A 20,721-nucleotide genomic window follows, 5' to 3' on the forward strand; every position below is an offset into this window, starting at 1 on the left:
TACATATGTGTTTCATTTATTTTCACTGTTTTTTTATATATAACTAGGAATGGAATTGCTGGGTCATATGGTTAACTTTATGAGGAACTGCCTATCTTGCAAAGCAGTTGAACCATTTTACATTTCCACCAGCATGTATGTGAGTTTCAATTTCCTCATATCTTTAACACTTGTTTTCCCTTTCTCCCTATTCCATTTTTCAAATAACAGCCATCCCAGTGGGTGTGAAGTGATCTCTCACTGTGGTTTTGACCTCCATTTCCCTGATGGCTCATAATATTGTCTGTTAACGTACTTATTGACCCCTAGTGTCTTTGGAGAAATACTTTTTAGATCCTTTGATATATTCACTGAATGAATAAATAATGAAAGTAGTTTGAAAAAGAGCTGAGAGTCATTAGGAAGATCTCTAGGTACAGGTGCTTATAGGTTACTGGAAATAAATGTGTTCATAGTAATGCAACTTTGAAGGTAAGCAAGGACGGGGGAAACTGGTGGTGATGGAGTTGAGATCTGTGAGATAGGACAGTAGCTATCACAGAGTCATTTGGGCATCGTACCTGAGAGCAGGAGGTTAGGATCATGTTTTTCCAGTGCTACAGAAACCACATGTCTTCAGGTCATGTCTGTAATTCCCAATATATTGGAGGGGTATCCAAGAGTGAGGTTATCAAAGTGCCCCTCAAAGACTGTAATCAAAAAACTAAAGAATCAGACCCATTTGACTGGTGTAACTAATTCCTCTTCCCTCCCAGCTAACTGGAAGGGATAAATTATCAAAACCATCAATTACAGATTGTAGGTTTTGAGGACTAGGCCAACCCAGTTCCTATTAATAGCCCACTAGTTTCAAAAGTGAATGGGTTTGGACAGTAAATTATTTGTCAGAAGTATCCTAGCTTTCCCATGTGTTATACCATGGTCTTCCCTATTTTCATCATTTCCAGGCTTGTTCTTTGACCACTTTTCCTTCTTCCCTTTGTTTCCTACTGGGTGATTCAAGATTGTGGACTACTCTTCATTAATTAACTCATTAATTCACTAATTTATCAATGAATCAGAGTGAAGCTAGACCTTGTAAGAATATCTGGTTGAAGAAAATGTTTCTTAAGAGGGCCAAGTAAACACCAGCAGGGAATTAATTATATGTTTTAAATACTAAGATAATTTTCCCTTCAGTTCAGTCGCTCAGTCGTGTTCAACTCTTTGCGACCCCATGAATGGCAGCACGCCAGGCCTCTCTGCCTATCACCAGCTCCTGGAGTTCACTCAGACTAAATTGCTCCCTTTGTTCTGTAATCTTTCCTCATACAGTATAATGGAGGAAAAGCACCTTGTCTAAGGTGAACTTTCTTGTTTTGATTACAAAACTGTGGGACACAATAAATTAAATACTATTTTCTGATGCATTGGGACTAGAAAGAAACTTAAAATAATACTTTGAATAATCATCCAACATGACACTTACTAGGGAAAACTCTACAATCATTTACTTTAAAAATCAGGATGTTACTTCCCAATACCTATTGTCATCATTAGTTAATTAATAATGGTCTTTCTAGCTAATGAAATAAAGTGGGAAATGGAAATAAGAAAAGGCTGTTTAGAAAGCAGACAATAAAATTACTTTTCAATGTAGAACATCTTCGTTTATCTAGAAAACTGAAGTAAGCCAACTGAAAAATCTCTTAGAATTAATAAGAGTTCATTAAGGTAGCTAGAGACAATGTAAATATATAAAAATGAGTAACATTTCTATAGACCAGAAAACAGGACATAAAATGAAGGGAGTATTAGCTCTTCATGAAAACAATTAATAGGAAATATGTGGAATTAAATCTGTAAAGAAACCTAAAGGACAGAGATATCAAAAGTAACTTTTTCCAAGTACATTATAAAAAAAAAACTTGAATAAATAGAAACACAGTCCATGTTTAGGAGTGGGGGGACTGACCTATTTATTCACTGATTAATCTGGAATAGTTAATGGCTGAGAGCAGGAAATATATACATGGGATAGAGATCAAGAGTAATGAAGAGAGTTAAAATGTAATACAAAGCTAAAGTAATTGAAAAGAAAAATCTAAAAATACACCCTATCATAAAGCAGAAGTCAATATATAACAAAACAGACATCACAAATCAGTGATGGGAGATGGTCCATTTTTACATTTGATGGGCTATTTGGAAAAAAATAGTCAAAGTCTGAACTTCATACTTATATTTATGTGCAAAATAAGATCGTTCCCAAATAGATAATGAGTTAAATTAAAAATGATATGGCTAAAAGAATGTGTTTAATTATGCACTTACTGAACAAATAAATATTTCTTATGTTTTAGAATAGTTAAGGTTCCATACTTCCACTGCCGAGGGCACGGATTTGATCCCTGGTCAGGGAACTAAAATCCCACATGCTGTGTACCAACCCTGGCCCCACCAAAAAAAAAGAAACTTCTCTGCTTACATTTGTATTTAAGTATACATGACAGATGAAGTATATACTGTCTGACAAATCAGTAAGGAGAACATTAAAATACTGGTATAAAGTGGAGGTAAGACATGAACAGCCTACCTAAAGTGACCTGTTAAGAAACAACTAGAGGGAAATAATTACTCTTACTTCTCAATTAATGTGAGTCACTATCCTTGCTCATTAAAGAGCAAAGAGCCACAAACTAGGCACTGCTACCATATATCAATGGCAACTTTTTAAATGCTACTGTAGGCTAAGACCTCCAGTACAACACTAAACAGGACATTCTTGTCTGGTTCTGATCCTAGGGGGCTTAAGCACTCAATCGTTTCATGATTGAGTACGATGCTATCATGCTGAGGAAATTTCCTTCTACTCCTAGTTTACAAAGTGTCTTTAATCAGGTCTGGATGTTAGATTCTGTCAAATAGTTTTCCTGTTTCATTCCCACCATCCTGGCTACTTCTTCTGTGTCTTTTGTTGTCATCTTCCACTAACGCTCGAGTTCCAAGGCTTGATCCTATGCTGTTCTATACCTTCTCCCACCTGTGAGCAAAATCTAGTTTCATGATTTTACATACCACCCATCTGCCAAATACTCCCACATCTCCATCCCAGACCACTCATTCTAGCCCCCAACTCATTTCCTAACTACATACCCAACGCTCTACTCAGATGTCTCAGGTATTTCAAAATAAACATGTCCAAAATAAAACTCATGATTTCCTGCTCCCAAACATGTTGAATGCATCTCACTTTAAAATACCTATCACTCAACTTCAAGAGGACTCACAGTGTTGGGGACAGCAAGAGAACTAGATTTCCTTAATCCAATCAGTATCTTCCTCTCCTCCAGTCTGGACTCTAAACGTAATCATTCTATATCTTCTCCTCAAACCTGTCACACTTCTGAGAGCATCATCACTCTCAGCTTATAGCTCTGCTTCCTATTTAAATGAAAAGATGAATACAATCAAAAGAGAATGTCTGTGAATCTTATCACTGCATCTACCCATTTACCTGCATTTACAGCACATGCTCTGTCTTACCTCTTTTTAACTGTGAATGTTCCTATCTATGCTCCTATCTCAGAACAATCTTGCCACTTATCCACAGGATCTCACTTCCTCTCCTCTACTGCCGGACAATATCCTAGTAATTCTCTCCACTCTAGTCTTTATTATCGATATTTCCCTTCTACTGGATTATTTCCATCAGCTGAAGGTTAAAAAAAGCTCCCAACTAAAAATAAAAAGCAAAAGTCACTCTCAACTCCACATGTACTACGTGCTACCACACCATGTCTCCATTATCCTTACATTAATTTGAAAGAGCTATCAACTTGCTGTATCAATTCATCTCTCTTGAATCCACTCTAGTGGATCTCCTAAATTCCACCTAAACTTCTTTGTCCAAGATCATCTGTGATCTCTATATGTTGCTCAATCCAAGGATCAATTCTCAGGTCACATTCTATAACCATCTGACATGAATAATGACTGACTCCTAGGAACATTTCCCCCGCTTGTCTTCCCAGATAGAGTGAGCTTCTGGTGCTCTTCTGGTCAATAATACTTCCTAAATCTCCTTTGCTGGATACTGCTCACCTCCCCAAACTCTAAATATCAGGGAACCCCAGTTTTATTTCCCAGACCTTTTTATTCTGGGGTTACGCATTCCACTGGTGAACTTATCAAGGCTCATGACTTTAAGCACCACGTATGTGTTAAAGAATCCCACATTTATACATTTTGTCCAGACCTCTTCCCTAAACTTGACTTCATTGCTTGCCTGTCTAACAGGTACCACAAAATTAACATGAACGATAGCTTCATCTTTCTGGTTACTAGGATCAAAACCTGGAATTTTTCCTGACTCTTCTCTTTCCTCACTTCACTAATCCTTCAGTAAATTCCACCTTCAAAATATATCTGGACTCTATAATCAGTGCTTACCACCTCCACTGTACTCTTGCCTCTGTTTTGGTCTCCTATGCTGCTGTAACATATTATCATAAAACTAGTTATGCTTAAAAACAACACAAATGTGTTATCTTACAGTTCTGAAGGGCAGAAGTCTACAGTGGGTCTTACAGAGCTAAAATCAAAAGTGTTAGCAGAGTGTTCATTCCAGAGGCTCGAGGGGAAAATCCAGTCCTTGTCTTTCCTAATCTTTAGAGGTTACCCACTTGCCTTGGCTTGTGGCCACTTCACTTCAACTCCTGCTTCCAAGATCACATCTCCTTCTCTGACGCCACCACCACTGCTTTCCTCATATAAGGACCCTTGAGATTATATTAGGGACCTTCTGGATAATCTAGGTTAATCTAACCATTTTAAGATTCTTAGCTTATTTACCTCTGCCAAGTCCCTTATGCCATACAAGGCAATATATTCACAGGTTTTAGTAATTAGGATATTGGGGGTAGGGACAGCACATTATTCTCCTTACCACAGCTTTCTAGGGGGTCACTCTAACTTTCCTCACAGAAGTTAGAAAGACCTTGGTAAAATCAAAGTTAGATCACGTCAGTTCTCTACTCAAAATCCATCAATGGCTTCCCATGTGACTCAAAGTAAAAAAACCAAATGCTTTACCGTGGCCATGTAAAAGGCTCTACACCGTTCACACTCCTGTTAGATACTTCACCCTTCGTCCTCAAAGTCTCTCTATTTGTTGTTCCCTCTTCCTGGACTGCGCTCCCCTCAGACACTGTCCCTGGCTCCTTCTATCATCTCCTTTCTGGGCTTTGCTTCTGCATCACTCTCTCAGTGAGGTCTTTATTGATCATCCCAATCACGTGATTTAACATACACACCAACATTGTGTATGCGTGTCTATGCTCAGTCCTGTCCGAGTCTCTGTGACCCCATGGACTGTAGCTCCTGCCAGGCTCCTCTGTCCATGGGATTTCCCAAGCAAGAATATTGGAGTAGGCTGTCATTTCCTACTCCAGGGGATCTTCTCCACCCTGGGACTGAACCAATCCTTGTGTCTCCTGCACTGGCAGGCAGATTCTTTACCACTGAGCAATCTGAGAAGCTACACACCAACATTACAATGATTTAAAAGCTTCAAATTTAATAGACTAGAAAAAGGGGAAAATAAACCTAAAGCAAGTAGAAGGGGAAAAAAAAAAGAGCAGCAATTGATAAAATACAAATTACCAAAAGTCAGTCAAGAATAAACAGCTAAATGTTTAAACAAGTAATCTGAATATCATTATATCTATTAAAGAAATAATTTCTTATTGTTTAAATAATAGTTTAAACAATTTAGTTAAAAATCTTCCCATATAGAAAATTCCAGGTCAGTTGGCTTCATTGATAAATTCTCCCCAAACATTTAAAGAACTAATACCAATTATACAGACTTTTCAAGAAAATGGGAGAGGGAAACCTCTTACAGTATGGCAAACAGACTTTACAACAAAACAACAGACCAGTATCAATATACAAGGCTTACAAGGAGACTAGAGTGTTTCTGGGGCCCTGTTACCTGCAGACCTCCATGGGAGGGGGTTAAGGGAGGAAAGAGACACAGAAAATGCTGTGAGAAAACTTTTAGTCAGAAGCATCTCCTTTGAGCTCTTCTGTGCAACTGCTGTGTAAAAATGTTAGAGAAAATCAGAAGCGGAATAACACATGAATGAGAGCTTGATGCCACAGGTTTCCCTGGCTGGTTTGCTTTAGCTCATCTAAGAGCTATATATTTTTATGAACTATACAGACCAGGCCTGTCTGAGTTTATGCTTATTTGATAGGGAATGAACAACAACAAATGCTTATCAAGCCTGTTAGCCACAAAAATGATCAGAATTCCCACAGCACAATGGGAGAAGTAATAGTATGAAAGATAAATCTAAGGAGGCAGAAGAAAAAAAAAAAAAAGAACATTCCTTCTTTCTCAATTCAGTTAGCGAGAAATCTACCCCTCCCCCCAAAAAAGGACAAAAAAAAAAATGTAGATAAAGCAGCAGCTTCAAAGACTTGATTCTCCCTTGCTTAAATTTCCAAGAAAGGCCATGCATTAAACCCAGCCATATGAAATATTAAACTGCCAGATTTGTATTAACTGAAATGTACAATGCTCATTCTTGCATAATGAACTATGAAAAACAAAATATTAAGTGAGATCATCTCCAAAATGCCATTCTCTGATTTTAAAGACTCAACTGTCAGAAACCTGCTGTTGCCAGGGTTTTTCCACTTTGTTTTGACCAGCATTGGATGAATTGAAAAATGAAAATCTTTTAAGCAGCTACTAAGGAATAAGACTTGAGAACAACCTTGAGTGAGATGATGCGGGGAATCAGGTCCTTTTCCAGAACAGTTTGATTTTTTTTTTCCTGATAAGAGCATGTGAGACTGGTGCTATCTGCTCAGATGGAGGTAGGTCCCTGTTCTGGAGAACGGAGTGAGATACTGCAGACACAAAGCAGAAGGCAATGCAGAGAGTGCTGACCTACTTTCCTCCCTACTCATGACAACACTAAATCATCAAAAAATGTGGGTGCTTTTCTCCCCCAAGCAACAAAATAAATCCACCTTCAGGTTACTTCGTCTGAACTCAACTTTAATACCACAAACATCTGGAGTTAAAATTGCTTAACTCCTAAAAAGTTAGTACTTTAGAACAGAATTTCCCATATCCAAAAGTTAATCTGCTATTGGGTGAATGAAAAGATGGGGAAGAAAACTGCTCTACAGGTTCCATCTGTCATCTCTCCCCTCCAGAAAGGAACAATAAGGTCTAGGAGCCAACCCCACACTACAGGTGGGGGTCACAGAAAAGCCCCCAACAGAGGGGCCAGGGCTGCCTGAATGCAGCAGCGTGGGTATGAAACATAAAAAGAGACTGGAAAAACCCAACACATATTCTATACTGTGGACGGATGCTGACAGAAACATACACTTTAATATTGTCTACATGCTACAGCATATTAAACACCATGTTAAATTACTGGTGAATTAACTAACTAGTTTATTCAAGTTGATTAGCTTGCCTTAGTTCAGTTCAGTTCAGTCGCTCAGTCGTGTCCAACTCTTTGTGACCCCATGAACTGCAGCACGCCAGGCCTCCCTGTCCATCACCATCTCCCGGAATTCACGCAAACTAATGTCCATCACGTCGGTGATGCCATCCAGCCATCTCATCCTCTGTCGTCCCCTTTTCCTCCTGCCCCCAATCCTTCCCAGCATCAGAGTCTTTTCGATGAGTCAGCTCTTCGCATGAGGTGGCCAAGGTATTGGAGTTTCAGCTTTAGCATCATTGCTTCCAAAGCTCACCCAGGGCTGATCTCCTTCAGAATGGACTGGTTGGATCTCCTTGCAGTCCAAGGGACTCTCAAGAGTCTTCTCCAACACCAAAGTTCAAAAGCATCAATTCTTCGGGGCCCAGCTTTCTTCACAGTCCAACTCTCGCATCCATACATGACCACTGGAAAAACCATAGCCTTGACTAGACGCACCTTTGTTGGCAAAGTAATGTCTCTGCTTTTGAATATGCTATCTAGGTTGGTCATAACTTTTCTTCCAAGGATTAAGTGTCTTTTAATTTCATGGCTGCAATCACTATCTGCAGTGATTTTGGAGCCCCCAAAAATAAAGTCTAACACTGTTTCCACTGTTTCCCCATCTATTTCCCATGAAGTGATGGGACCATATGCCATGATCTTCGTTTTCTGAATGTTGAGCTTTAGGCCAACTTTTTCACTCTCCTCTTTCACTTTCATCAAGAAGCTTTTTAGTTCCTCTTCACTTTCTGCCATAAGGGTGGTGTCATCTGCATATCTGAGGTTATTGGTATTTCTCCCAGCAATCTTGATTCCAGCTTGTGCTTCTTCCAGCTCAGCGTTTCTCATGATGTACTCTGCATAGAAGTTAAATAAGCCCAGTGACGATATACAGCCTTGACGTACTCTTTTTCCTATTTGGAACCAGTCTGTTATTCCATGTCCAGTTCTAACTGTTGCTTCCTGACCTGCATACAGATTTCTCAAGAGGCAGGTCAGGTGGTCTGGGATTCCCTTCTCTGATCCACACAGTCAAAGACTGTGGCATAGTCAAGAAAGCAGAATATATGTTTTACTGGAACTCTCTTGCTTTTTCCATGATCCAGCCGATGTTGGCAATTTGATCTCTGGTTCCTCTGCCTTTTCTAAAACCAGCTTGAATATCTCGAAGTTCATAGTTCACGTATTGCTGAAGCCTGGCTTGGAGAATTTTGAGCATTACTTTACTAGCGTGTGAGATGAGTGCAATTATGTGGTAGTTTGAGCATTCTTTAGCATTGTCTTTCTTGGGGATTGGAATGAAAACTGACCTTTTCCAGTCCTGTGGCCACTGCTGAGTTTTCCAAATTTGCTGGCATATTGAGTGCAGCACTTTCACAGCATCATCTTTCAGGATTTGAAATAGCTCAACTTTGATTCCATCACCTCCACTAGCTTTCTTTGTAGTGATGCTTTCTAAGGCCCACTTGACTTCACATTCCAGGATGTCTGGCTCTAGGTGAATGATCACACCATCGTGATTATCTTGATCGTGAAGATCTTTTTTGTATAGTTCTTCTGTGTATTCTTGCCACCTCTTCTTAATATCTTCTGCTTCTGTTAGGTCCATACCATTTCTGTCCTTTATCAAGCCCATCTTTGCATGAAATGTTCCCTTGGTATCTCTAATTTTCTTGAAGAGATCTCTAGTCCTTCCCATTCTGTTCTTTGCCTCTATTTCCTTGCATTGATCGCTGAGGAAGGCTTTCTTATCTCTTCTTGCTATTCTTTGGAAGTCTGCATTCAGATGCTTATATATTTCCTTTTCTCCTTTGCTTTCCGCTTCTCTTCTTTTCACAGCTATTTATAAGGCCTCCCCAGACGGCCATTTTGCTTTTTTACACATGGACATCACCAGATGGTCAACACCGAAATCAGACTGATTATATTATTTGCAGCCAAAGATGGAGAAGCTCTATACAGTCAGCAAAAACAAGACTAGGAGCTGACTATGGCTCAGATCATGAGCTCCTTATTGCCAAATTCAGATTTAAATTGAAGAAAAGTAGGGAAAACCACTAGACCACTCAGGTATGACCTAAATCAAATCCCTTATAATTATACAGTGGAAGTGAGAAATAGATTTAAGGGACTAGATCTGATAGAGTACCTGATGAACTGTGGACTGAGGTTCGTGACATTGTACAGGAGATTAGCTTGCCTGGGGTTTATCAAACAAGCCAGTGATGCCTGACATCACTGCCCATACCAGCCTGAAGAGAGGGACAACCATTAGCCACCTTAAAGGAGAGGTCCTTCAAGTATGAAACACATAGGCCATGGTAGGTGAGATGCAGCTCCTAGAAATTTGTTTTATCCTCCTCAAAGAATTTCAAAATTTTAGTTACCAATCCTTCAAAATCGGGACTTACCAAAAACCTGAATTGCTGACTTCTCTTTACAAATAATGAAAGAATCTAGCAATAACGGGCTGGAATGGAGTCACAGTTACCTCATTTAGAAATGGCACCTGCTGTCCAGTTTGTCATTACCACGCCTGCAATGTCTACTGTATTTGTTGTCACTGAATTTGCCCAGCCCTGTTTGCGAGCCAGGGTAGGAAGGAGCCTGGGAAGGAATCTGGGAGAATAATCACATCAAATTAACACCTTTTTATTGAGGAAATACACCTAATGGCAACTAATGACACTCCACTACTCTTGCCTGAAAAATTCCATGGATGGAGGAACCTGGTAGGCTACAGTCCATGGGGTTGCAAAGAGTCAGACACGACTGAGTGAATTCACTTTCTTTTCTTTCTATACCTAATACCAGGAATCATCTGGGTATTATCCTGAGGTCTGTTCTAGTAGGAGAAATGAACTACAAAAAAGAGGGAGAAAAGGTGCTTTCTGATGCAACATAAAGCCTGGGCAACAAGTCCCAGCCAAACGTGACTTATGCACACCATCACTCTCGTTAGAATCTACTAGACTCTCTTTTTCAAAGCTTTAAGATCATTTATATAAATACTCTTAGTAGGTGTGATCAGCGTATGTTACCATCTGTTTCAGCCGATATGTGAAAGCATTGTCGCTTTTCAAGCATTTCAAAATCAAATGGAGAACCGAAGGCATTAAAAATAAAGCACTGATAGGGTAATATGGCAAGCCTGAGAAAAGAATGCCAAATCTTTAAAACCTGCTCTAAATTTATTTCATACAACTTGATCATCCATGAACTTTCTAGACGTGATTAAATTCAATGTGCTTATTATCTGTACAGCTACTGACTGGCCAGTAACAGACTTAATGACTGAAGAAACGTTGATCAGATCATGTGGGTCCACAGCTGACCCAACACACTAACACCCAGAGGAAGCAACTTTCATTTGCAAACTAACCCACATGGTTGAGAATGAGAAAAAATGCTCTAATTAATCTGCGTACCAGTCAGGATCCCAGATTAATCATCAGTCTTTACTTATTTTGGTCAGGAATCATGCGTATGAAAGAGCCAAAGTAATGGTTACGGTGTATCTTAAAGCTGGTGGAGGCATAACACAGAAACTTCATTCCTATGATCTCTTATACTCCAATTTCCTTGGTTTATTCCTCTTTATTTGTGGTCACGTCATTTGGCAGGACATTTAGAAAGAGGTTTAATGTAAATCTTCAGAGTATGCTCATGACCATTCTCTGCCTCAGAAACTGGAGAAGCAACCTCTTCACCAAAACAGCACTGACACTACTCAGAAAGCCCTATGAGGGGCACGGAGTAGCAAGCCACACAAACAGGATCAGCACACCTCACGGGAGAGAGCCGCTCATCTAACATTTAACAAAACAAGCATTCTTCTGCGTGCTTCAGATTCTTTCTAAAGCCCCAGATGCTTAACCTAGCCTAATCACCAGCCTTACAATATGCCATTAGAAATGGAGAAAAGTTCTCAAGTTTTACCAGTAGCTGGCTGAAATACGTTATTAATATCTGTATCATAAGGGTACTTCAGGACAAAGCAGATTAAGGCTTCCATCCAAACACTGGGCATAAAGATGGAGTGTGGGTGGGCAGCAGTTATCCTTTCAGGCTCATGGGGTTAACAATCCTGATGCCAGGACTAACACATGTTGCAGGTGGCCCTCTCTTAGAAAGGCTCTTAGGAATGGCCACTGCCTGCCCTCCATTTGCCAGCAGTGAAAAAGGCTATACATTTCAAATGAAGGGCAAGGAGACAGTAACACATGACGTCTTAAGGAAATATCACTGAAAGTTAAACATACATTTCTCTACATGGACTGTGGATCAGTATTTTTAATAACCCAAATCCAATTTGGTGATAGCTTACTGCTGGTTGTACTTTACCTGAGGACAGAGGGCTTCTAGCTGGCTTGCAGACATTCGAACAAGCTTTACACCTTCTTCATTGTTTGAGATGGAACAAGCCAAGTTGGCCACCTAGAAGAAAAGATAAAAAAGATCTTTGAAGATTTTTCTCTTTTGACTGCAAAGGAAAACAAATGTACATCTACCCCATCCCTGACCTTTAGAGAACAAATGAAAAAAGCACCAAAGGTGTTTTATTTCTCACAGACTGATTACCTGCTTATGAGGACAAATTTTTTAGCTCTGTGCTAAGGAAATTAAACAGACTCCTAACACATGTCACACTGTAAGTTGGTGGCAGAACCCTGAAAGATCCCAGGGCTTATAATTCACCAGTTTTACATGGGCTCTAACCTGCCTGAACAGTAACCTCAGAACAAGGGTCTGCTGGTGTGGGCAGTGATGTGAGGAAAGCTAAGGAACCGAGGCGCTAAAGAATCACTGGTACCCTCAACTACAATAAAAATGTATTCTGCAGCTATTCCTGAAGGAAGGAAATTAAAATTCTAGGTTGCTGTTCTCATTTGGCAGGTGAATGGATACTTAAAAGTCAAGATGAATTTTATCTGAACGCAAGGCTATTTTTCAAATAAAAAAGAATAGCATTAACACATTGAGATGGACGTAAGGCCATCCTCATAAGAAATGGAAAAAGAAACAGAGATGATATCCCATAGTTAATAACAAAACTGTCCTTCAACTGGTTTCTTAAAAGCACTGACAGCTGGACTCTTTCCTGAATGATGCTACTTCATTCGAACTAAAATCTTTACCTTCCCATCCAACTGCCTCAGTGACACTACTCGTGTAGCCAGAGACAGTCTTCCCAAGATGTGTCATATTTCTCCTGCTGAAGTTCTGGCTGTGCTGAGAATGTTGCTCTGTAGTGGCTGCTAGGGCCGTAATCACTTATCCACGTTTCTAAATAAACAGGTTTGCCAATTCTGTTAGCAATGCCAAGGACCACCTGAATACATGGTGCTAAGAGATACTTTCTCCCTAGTTGCAAACTGAGTTATGAATGATAGACGTGTAGGCAATTGAGTATCAGAAGCACAGTCTGAGAACTTAAAATGCCAGAGTAAACAAGGGCAACTGCAATAACTTTTGATTTTCAATGCTCCACCCAAGTTAAACACATAAAGGCACAAGAAAAATTATATACCATTACTGTTGTTTGCAGTGTTACAGTTAAGGATTATCAGCTTTCTATAAGACTGCTAACTATCATAACTAGAATCCTGCAATGCTTAATCGTAAGGAGAAACAAAAGAACGTGCAATTTAAACACAAAAATGTATGGAAAAAGAAAATTAAGTCAGATTTTAATGTGTAGGGGCCTTCAAAATCACATAAAGTAGTAACATTTACACTCCCTGAAGGTTCCAATTCCACTTTCCAGTGTCTACTGGACCTGAGGAAAGAGGCACTTCTATTCATGACGACAACCTACAGAGCTGATTGTTGATTTCTATTTGTTTGGTTTAAAGCACTGCAAAATATGACATGAAACTTTTACAAACATTATTCCTCAAATATTTATTTTATGGTGCTCTACTGAAGGAGAAAGCTTCAATTAGAAGTGTTTATAAAACCACAGCTTCTATTGCTTCACTGCCTTAAGAAGGCATTTTGAAACCAAATATAAAATTGGAGGCTGATGACTGAATTAGCAATTTGGGACTAACAAAGATGCCTGGTTCCGCCCCATTCCCAACATTTTAGGAGGCCAGTCAAATGTTAGATTCAGGAAGGTCTGTCACTGTTTCTGCCTTCAGCTCTCTAGCCACCACACAATTTCATATTCTCCCAATTTTATAAATCTGTAAAACTCAGAAAAAAATATTTAAGTTAAGAAACAAAAGAGTACAATAAGTATTATCTAAAGGTGAAATGGCTGAATTCTGTATACCATCATTCCTGTTTTCCGACACAAATCCTAACAAAACAAAAGTTATGGAAGACTTATTCTTTATTTTAAAAACATTAAAGTGTTTCTGATGTACTGTTGAAGCAGCAATGTTCTACAAGAGTACACTGCCTGTTTCAGGAGGCCACCCCGCCTGCCCTGGGAGGAGGAAGCGGGCGCCTGTCACTGACAGTCTTCTCCAGATGAATGAGCTTCAATTCACCCTGCAGGGACAGGGCTACTCACTTCTAACCATGACAAATGTGCAAATGCAACATCTCAACCACAGCTCTCTTAGAAGCTAAATTCATACACTAGCGCCAGGCTTGACTGCCATGAAAGCTGGGTATCATGGAAGGGGCTTCCTAAATAATTTCTTTGTGGGGCTCTAGAAATTTGGATAGCAGCTAACTAGACTGAAGTTTCTAAAGTTTGAATTAAAAACACTCAAAAAAAAAAAAAATAAAAAAATAAAAACACTCAAAGCAGCTGACTTCCATAGAGAACCGAACAGAACTGAGACTTTGGAGAGTGATGAGTCTCTAATTTGCTCTGGGAATAAATGGTCTTATATCTTTGCAACCACAGTAACTTCATGTATTAATAGTTTAAGTGTCTTTGATCCCCGCTAATCTAAGAGGTGGGCTAAGTCTGACACTATGACTCCCACCTTTGAAACTGTGACGCTGCCTCTGCACTACCTCTGCCTATTCCATTCAAGTGTGGACCTTGTAGACAAGCAAAACATTTCAGAAAACTTTCAACTACCCAAAAAAACAGCCCTGGGCTTTTGCTGGTTTTAGTAATAATCTGTGCTGTGTGGAAAAAAAAAATCACAGCCAGGCTGTGTAAAATCAACAAACATGACATCTGTATGTGACAGAAAAGACAACTTTTAGACATTGAAGAAAGCTCTAGAACTTCTTTATTCAAATAAAAGTTATTAAGCAAAGTTGTAAGGCAGAAAAACTATATCATTATGACAAATTTTCCTGTTGTACATGTGTTGATGACTTTAAATAAATTTAAAATTTAAGTCAAACACAAGTTGCTTCCCACTGCCCCTTAAAACTGGAACCTTTACGGGAAGAAAAGAGATTTCTTTTTGTTCTTAGTAATAAATTAATGACCTACTCTCATAGTAGTCTATACCTGTTGTGGAGGTGAAATAAGTGAGAAGACCTGTGAAACAGGAAGCTTTTAAGTCTAAGTAATGACCCCACAACCTGAGTAGCAGGTCATAAAGTTGAAGCTCAAAACCTCCATCACTTGCTACATGGTTTTAGGTCAAGCTACCACCTGAGATTTCTTCTTTGAAAATGGTTAAGCTATCTGTACTCTCAAAACAAATCCAAAGTAATAATAAAATCAACTTTTCTAAACTTGTCATATAGGAAGAGAGAAGTCCCAACTGCACATCACATAAATATCAGAACCACACAAGAAGTTTTTAACAATCATTTCCAAACCCACAGAAGTAATGATGATGGAACAGAGGTTAAGCTTCCAACTTTCCAATTTCCAGGAAAGGGTCTTTTGATGGTCTTATTAGGAGGAATAAGATAGCTTACCCAGAAGTGAAGCACACATGGGTGACAGAAAAGTTCCAAACTGGACTATGATGATGACTGCACAGTTATGTAAAATTAGTAAAACCTGAATTGTACACTTAAAATGGGTAAATTTTATGGTCTGTAAATTATACCTCAATCATGTATTAGTATCTATAAGCAACTAGCAGAAGTAAATATAAATGGAAATTTTCGGTGATGGAAGGTAATCTAAACCCAGGCCTCAAAGAACTCCCACATGTGAATACCAGAAATGTGAACCCACCAAACTCAGCTGGTAAAGAATCCGCCTGCAATGAGGGAGACCTGGGTTCAATCCCTGGGTTGGGAAGGTCCCCTGAAGAAGGGAAATGTGACCCACTGCAGTATTCTCGTCTGCAGAATTCCACAGACTGTACAGTCCACGGAGTGGGAAGAGTCAGACACGACTGAACAACTTTTACTTTCACTTTCATACAAGGAAATAGGGATCTTGGGCAAAAGTAAGAAAAGAACGGTGTAATCAGATCCATGACTGCAAATAATCAAATGATCAAAAGTGGAGTATTAAAAAATGTTTTTTTACATTAGCAGAAATAACAAGGTATACGAAATATAGAAAAGGAAAAACACACTCAAAAATAACTAGGCAGATTTGAGAAGAAAATAGAGTTTCAAGAGAAAAGTAATAATGACTACCATTTCTAGAAATTTAAAATAATACTGACAAGACACTGCTGAAAAGAGAATTATTAATCTGGAAGGTCAAACTGAAAAAATTATTCAGGAAAGCCAAGACATTTTCATGACACAGAATCCATAAATTAAGAGACATGCAAGATAAATTGAGACTGTCTACTATTCAACTATGAGGATTTCAGGAGGGAATACAGGGAGAATGGGGAAGAGGCCATACTCAAAGAGGTAGGTGATGATGAAACAATTTTCAGATTTGGGAAGACAGATTCTAAGCAGTGTAAATAAAAAAGAAATCTACACTCTGATACACTGAAGTAAAGCTTTAGAACAAAGCCAAGATGATTTTTAAAACAGCCAGAGAGTAAAAACAAATTACCTACAAAGAAAGCTCAGTGAGACTGCCTGTTGCTTTCTGAACAGCAACGATGGAAGCCAGAGACAGGGTAATAATATCTTCAAATCCCTGAAGAGGCCAGTGGGGCGGAAATCCTCCCAGGATTATACGTCCAATAAACTACTCTGTTTTTTCAAGAATTAAAGCAAAATAAAAAATTAAGACAAAATGAAACCAAAAACAATCTCAGAGCACTTATTCCAGACAGATCTTTCCTGCCTCAACTAAAGGCGTTTCATACAAAGATGCTTCAGGGAAAAGGGAACAATCCCATAAGGTTTAATGTCCAAGAAGAAATGAAAAGCAATGAAAATAGGGTATCGAGTAAAATTTATGCAAAGTTGAAATAAGTTATTAAAGAAACACCAATGGTGTCTAACTCATGGGGCTAAAAATTAGAGAAATGAAATACTGTACAAGAATATTTAAGTTAGAGAATAACTAAAGTTAAAGCATTCTAAGATTCTCATATTGTTTCAGAAGGAGAAAAAGATACTAACCTCAACCTCTGAGTTAAACATACATGCTTAAAAATATCTAGAGTTGCTACTAGTAAAACAGAGTGTATGATTTCCAAACAAGAAGAGGGGGTGAAAAAATAGGAAGAAGTGGGAGGACTCAACCAATCCAAAAGAGAAAAATAAGAGTCAGAAATAGAGGAGGGATGAAAGCAGTGGGTTAAAAGGAAAGAGAGAATAAAAATGCAGTGGTAAGAATGAATCCACATGTCATGCCACACTTCAGTGAACAAAACTCCGTAATGAACAACAGCAACAACAAAAAACCCTGAGAACCTGATTAACAATAAGTAAACTTATGCTATTTACAGGACACATTTAAAGCACAAAGAAACAGAAGGGCTGAACATTATTTTTAAAAAGAAAGCAAGCTACACTGGGGTGATCAGGAGAAAGCACTGAACTCACAGCCCCTTAGTTCCCCTTAAATTTTCACAGGGAGGCTGAAGGACAAGTGCTGGGTTAGCCCCTCAACAAAGAACAGATGGTTGCACTCAACTTGGCGACAACTGAATGTTTATGACCTTGCCTTTTTAGAGGGAATGTACAAGGGGGGAAAAAAATGCATGGTACCTGCCACTACATTTATTACTAAAATATTGAGGGCCCTACCTATTAACTCATTCACTGTCCCTTATGTGAAAGTGCCACATTAGGATTTTTTTTTACATTTTTCCAATAGGCTTATTTCCCATGAAAAAGTGGGTATACTTCCTCCATTCTAAAGACAAAAACTAGACAACCAATTGTGTTTCTTCCTTTCCTCCATGCTACCAGGAAGGGCAATGCCACAACGAAACACAAGCATGGCAATTATACACTTCTCATCTGCATCATGATTTTCAACATCTGCCTTATCTTATGTTTTTGTTCAAAATGAGCCATACCAAATCAAATTTTAAGAAGAGGTAGGATATAAATATAAGAATCTCCAGTAACAGGATTAGAAACTGTGAATTTACTAAAACATCATAAACTATTTTAGACAGTTTTGTTATTTAATACTTTTAAAAAGCTTTTCATGTATAGATAACCACTCAGATGAAACTGTCATCATTTCCATTTACGTGTTACTATATGGACCACTTGAACAAGTTTCCTATTTCTGTCTAATCTCCTGAATAATCAGTCAGTAAAGCTAGGAATGGTGCCTGTCTAAACACTAGTCCATCAACTCTACTGGTGAGGCAACAGGATTACATTCGTTTCTGAAGCAGAGTGCTTCCTTAATCGTTCCTACCAAGGTTCTAAGAGAAAAGATTCTCAAAGCTTCTTAAGAACAAAATGCAGCTATCACCTTCACCTGACCATCCCAAAATTTGAGTAGGTGGTTAAATTCAGCCAAAAAAGCTTGTTTCGGGTTAAGGTGTTAAAATAGTACATGCAAGACACTTACTTTTGTATTACACACCCCATTTATCTGAAATTGCACACCCTTGAAAATGTGAGAAAATCAAGCTCAATATGCTTAGGAAGTTCTTCCTAATTTCAAGGTCAGCATTCTCCCCCAAGAATACTTCACTGCTTTCATGCAAACATCTTACAGTACTAGAAAATTGAAGCTTCATTTGATTTGCCATTTGCAAGAATTTCAGCCTACAGTATTGTACAGAGATACTGAGAAAATATCCAAGATATCACAGGTAGATTGTATAAGGTCATTGTTTAATTCAAATGCTCCTTACAGAGGCTTCTTCAAGGTCACTTTCCTGCGTATTATCAGTACACCTTAGAATAAAAGTTACAATGCAGATCACTCAATTTGCAGTTAAAATACACATTTCAAGCCAATAAAGCCATACCCTATGAAGTCCCAGAAAATGGGAAATACTTGGACCTGGGGTGGGGGATGGGGTGCACTGGGGGAGTGGCATAACAAATAATGATAATCCAGCTCAAAATTGTACCAATTATATTTACTTTTTGGCTCTTAATTAACAAAACAATGAATGAAATACTATCTTATTGTAGCAAGTTCATTATAATAAGAAGCCTGTTTTAATACAATGTCTGGGACTGAGGGGAAAGGGATATTAAATGATAGTTTTTATAGGCAAGATTTCATGAACTGTATTTCTCCTATTTCACTCTCAATTTGTGAAATTGAGAAAGGACCCAGAAGACAGCAAAATTAAAAAAGGAAAACTGATTCCTCTTTAGTTATTAAGCTGCTCACAGCAAAGGACGTAGGCAAAGAATGAGGCAATTAAAAATGATACGCAGATGTTGCACTAATGACAAAAAGGTTAATATTTCTGACAGAAAGCAAAATTTTCACCTCAATACACTAAACTGACAAGCAACATAAAGAAATCATTAACCTGATATGGGAGAAAATCAGGTAGAAAAGGTGTTACTGTTATTATGAAGCATAGCTATGCCCTTTCATAAACAGATGAAAGACAAGCCCTCAGTGCTATGTTCCAGAACAGAAGAAAACGGTGGCGAGAAAGGTCACCAGCTCATTAATACTGACCCTTAGCTCCTGCTCCCCTACTCATTGGCCTTGAGACACACAACCTCTATGTACCCTTCACCATGTGTGGAGCTAACAGATCCCACTGACAACTGTAGTGAGGCGTCAGAGGTCTTAGTCAGACCCTGAGAAAATAAGAGCAGTCACACAGCAAACACTGTTATTAGCTTTTTCCAGTAAAATCACAAAGTCATTTAATAAAGATCTGGTAGGCAGCAGGCACCACACAACCTTCCAAACACTATGCACACACAGAGGGGCTGGAGAAATTCACTTCTGCTCCTAAAATCTTAACAGTCAGTATATGATTTTTATTCTTCACACTAATCTCACGCTGGATCATTGAAAAAGCAAGAGAGTTCCAGAAAAACATCTATTTCTGCTTTCTTGACTATGCCAAAGCCTTTGACTGTGTGGATCACAATAAACTGGAAAATTCTGAAAGAGACAGAAATACCAGATCACCTGACCTGCCTCTTGAGAAACCTGCAGGTCAGGAAGCAACAGTTAGAACTGGACATGGAATAACAGACTGGTAATAGGAAAAGGAGTACGTCAAGGCTGTATATTGTCACCCTTCTTATTTAACTTCTATGCAGAGTACCTCATGAGAAACGCTGGACTGGAAGAAGCACAAGCTGGAATCAAGATTGCAGGGAGAAATATCAATAACCTCCAATATGCAGATGATACCACCCTTATGGCAGAAAGTGAAGAGGAACTAAAAAGCCTCTTAATGAAGGTGAAAGAGGAGAGTGAAAAAGTTGGCTTAAAGCTCAACATTCAGAAAACTAAGTTCATGGCATCTGGCCCCATCAATTCATGGCAAATAGATGGGGAAACAGGGGAAACAGTAGCAGACTTTATTTTGGGGGGGTCTCCAGAATCACTGCAGATGGTGACTGTAGCCATGAAATTAAAAGACGCTTACTCCTTGGAAGAAAAGTTATGACCAACCTAGATAGCATATTCAAAAGCAGAGACATTACTTTGGCGACTAAGGTGCGTCTAGTCAAGGCTATGGTTTTTCCTGTGGTCATGTATGGATGCGAGAGTTGGACTGTGAAGAAAGCTGGGCCCCGAAGAATTGATGCTTTTGAACTTTGGTGTTGGAGAAGACTCTTGAGAGTCCCTTGGACTGCAAGGAGATCCAACCAGTCCATTCTGAAGGAGATCAGCCCTGGGATTTCTTTGGAGGGAATGATGCTGAAGCTGAAACTGCAGTACTTTGGCCACCTCATGAGAAGAGTTGACTCATTGGAAAAGACTCTGATGCTGGGAGGGATTGGGGGCAGGAGGAGAAGGGGACGACAGAGGATG

General features: G+C 39.0%; 1 protein-coding gene across 3 annotated transcripts in view; it reads right to left on the reverse strand.

Annotated features, from left to right (window-relative positions):
- The window catches only part of CTNNA1 (catenin alpha 1), a 334,496-nt gene that overhangs the window by 21,294 nt on the left and 292,481 nt on the right, over positions 1-20,721 (reverse strand). For all 3 annotated transcript variants that reach the window (XM_040239992.1, XM_040239991.1, XM_040239993.1), the window contains one exon: positions 11,835-11,927. In XM_040239992.1, the coding sequence (XP_040095926.1) occupies positions 11,835-11,927 (93 nt within the window). The remainder of the gene's footprint in view (positions 1-11,834; positions 11,928-20,721) is intronic.

The sequence above is a fragment of the Oryx dammah genome, unplaced genomic scaffold, assembly GCF_014754425.2.
Source record: "Oryx dammah isolate SB20612 unplaced genomic scaffold, SCBI_Odam_1.1 HiC_scaffold_5, whole genome shotgun sequence".
In the NCBI taxonomy this organism is placed as follows: domain Eukaryota; kingdom Metazoa; phylum Chordata; class Mammalia; order Artiodactyla; family Bovidae; genus Oryx; species Oryx dammah.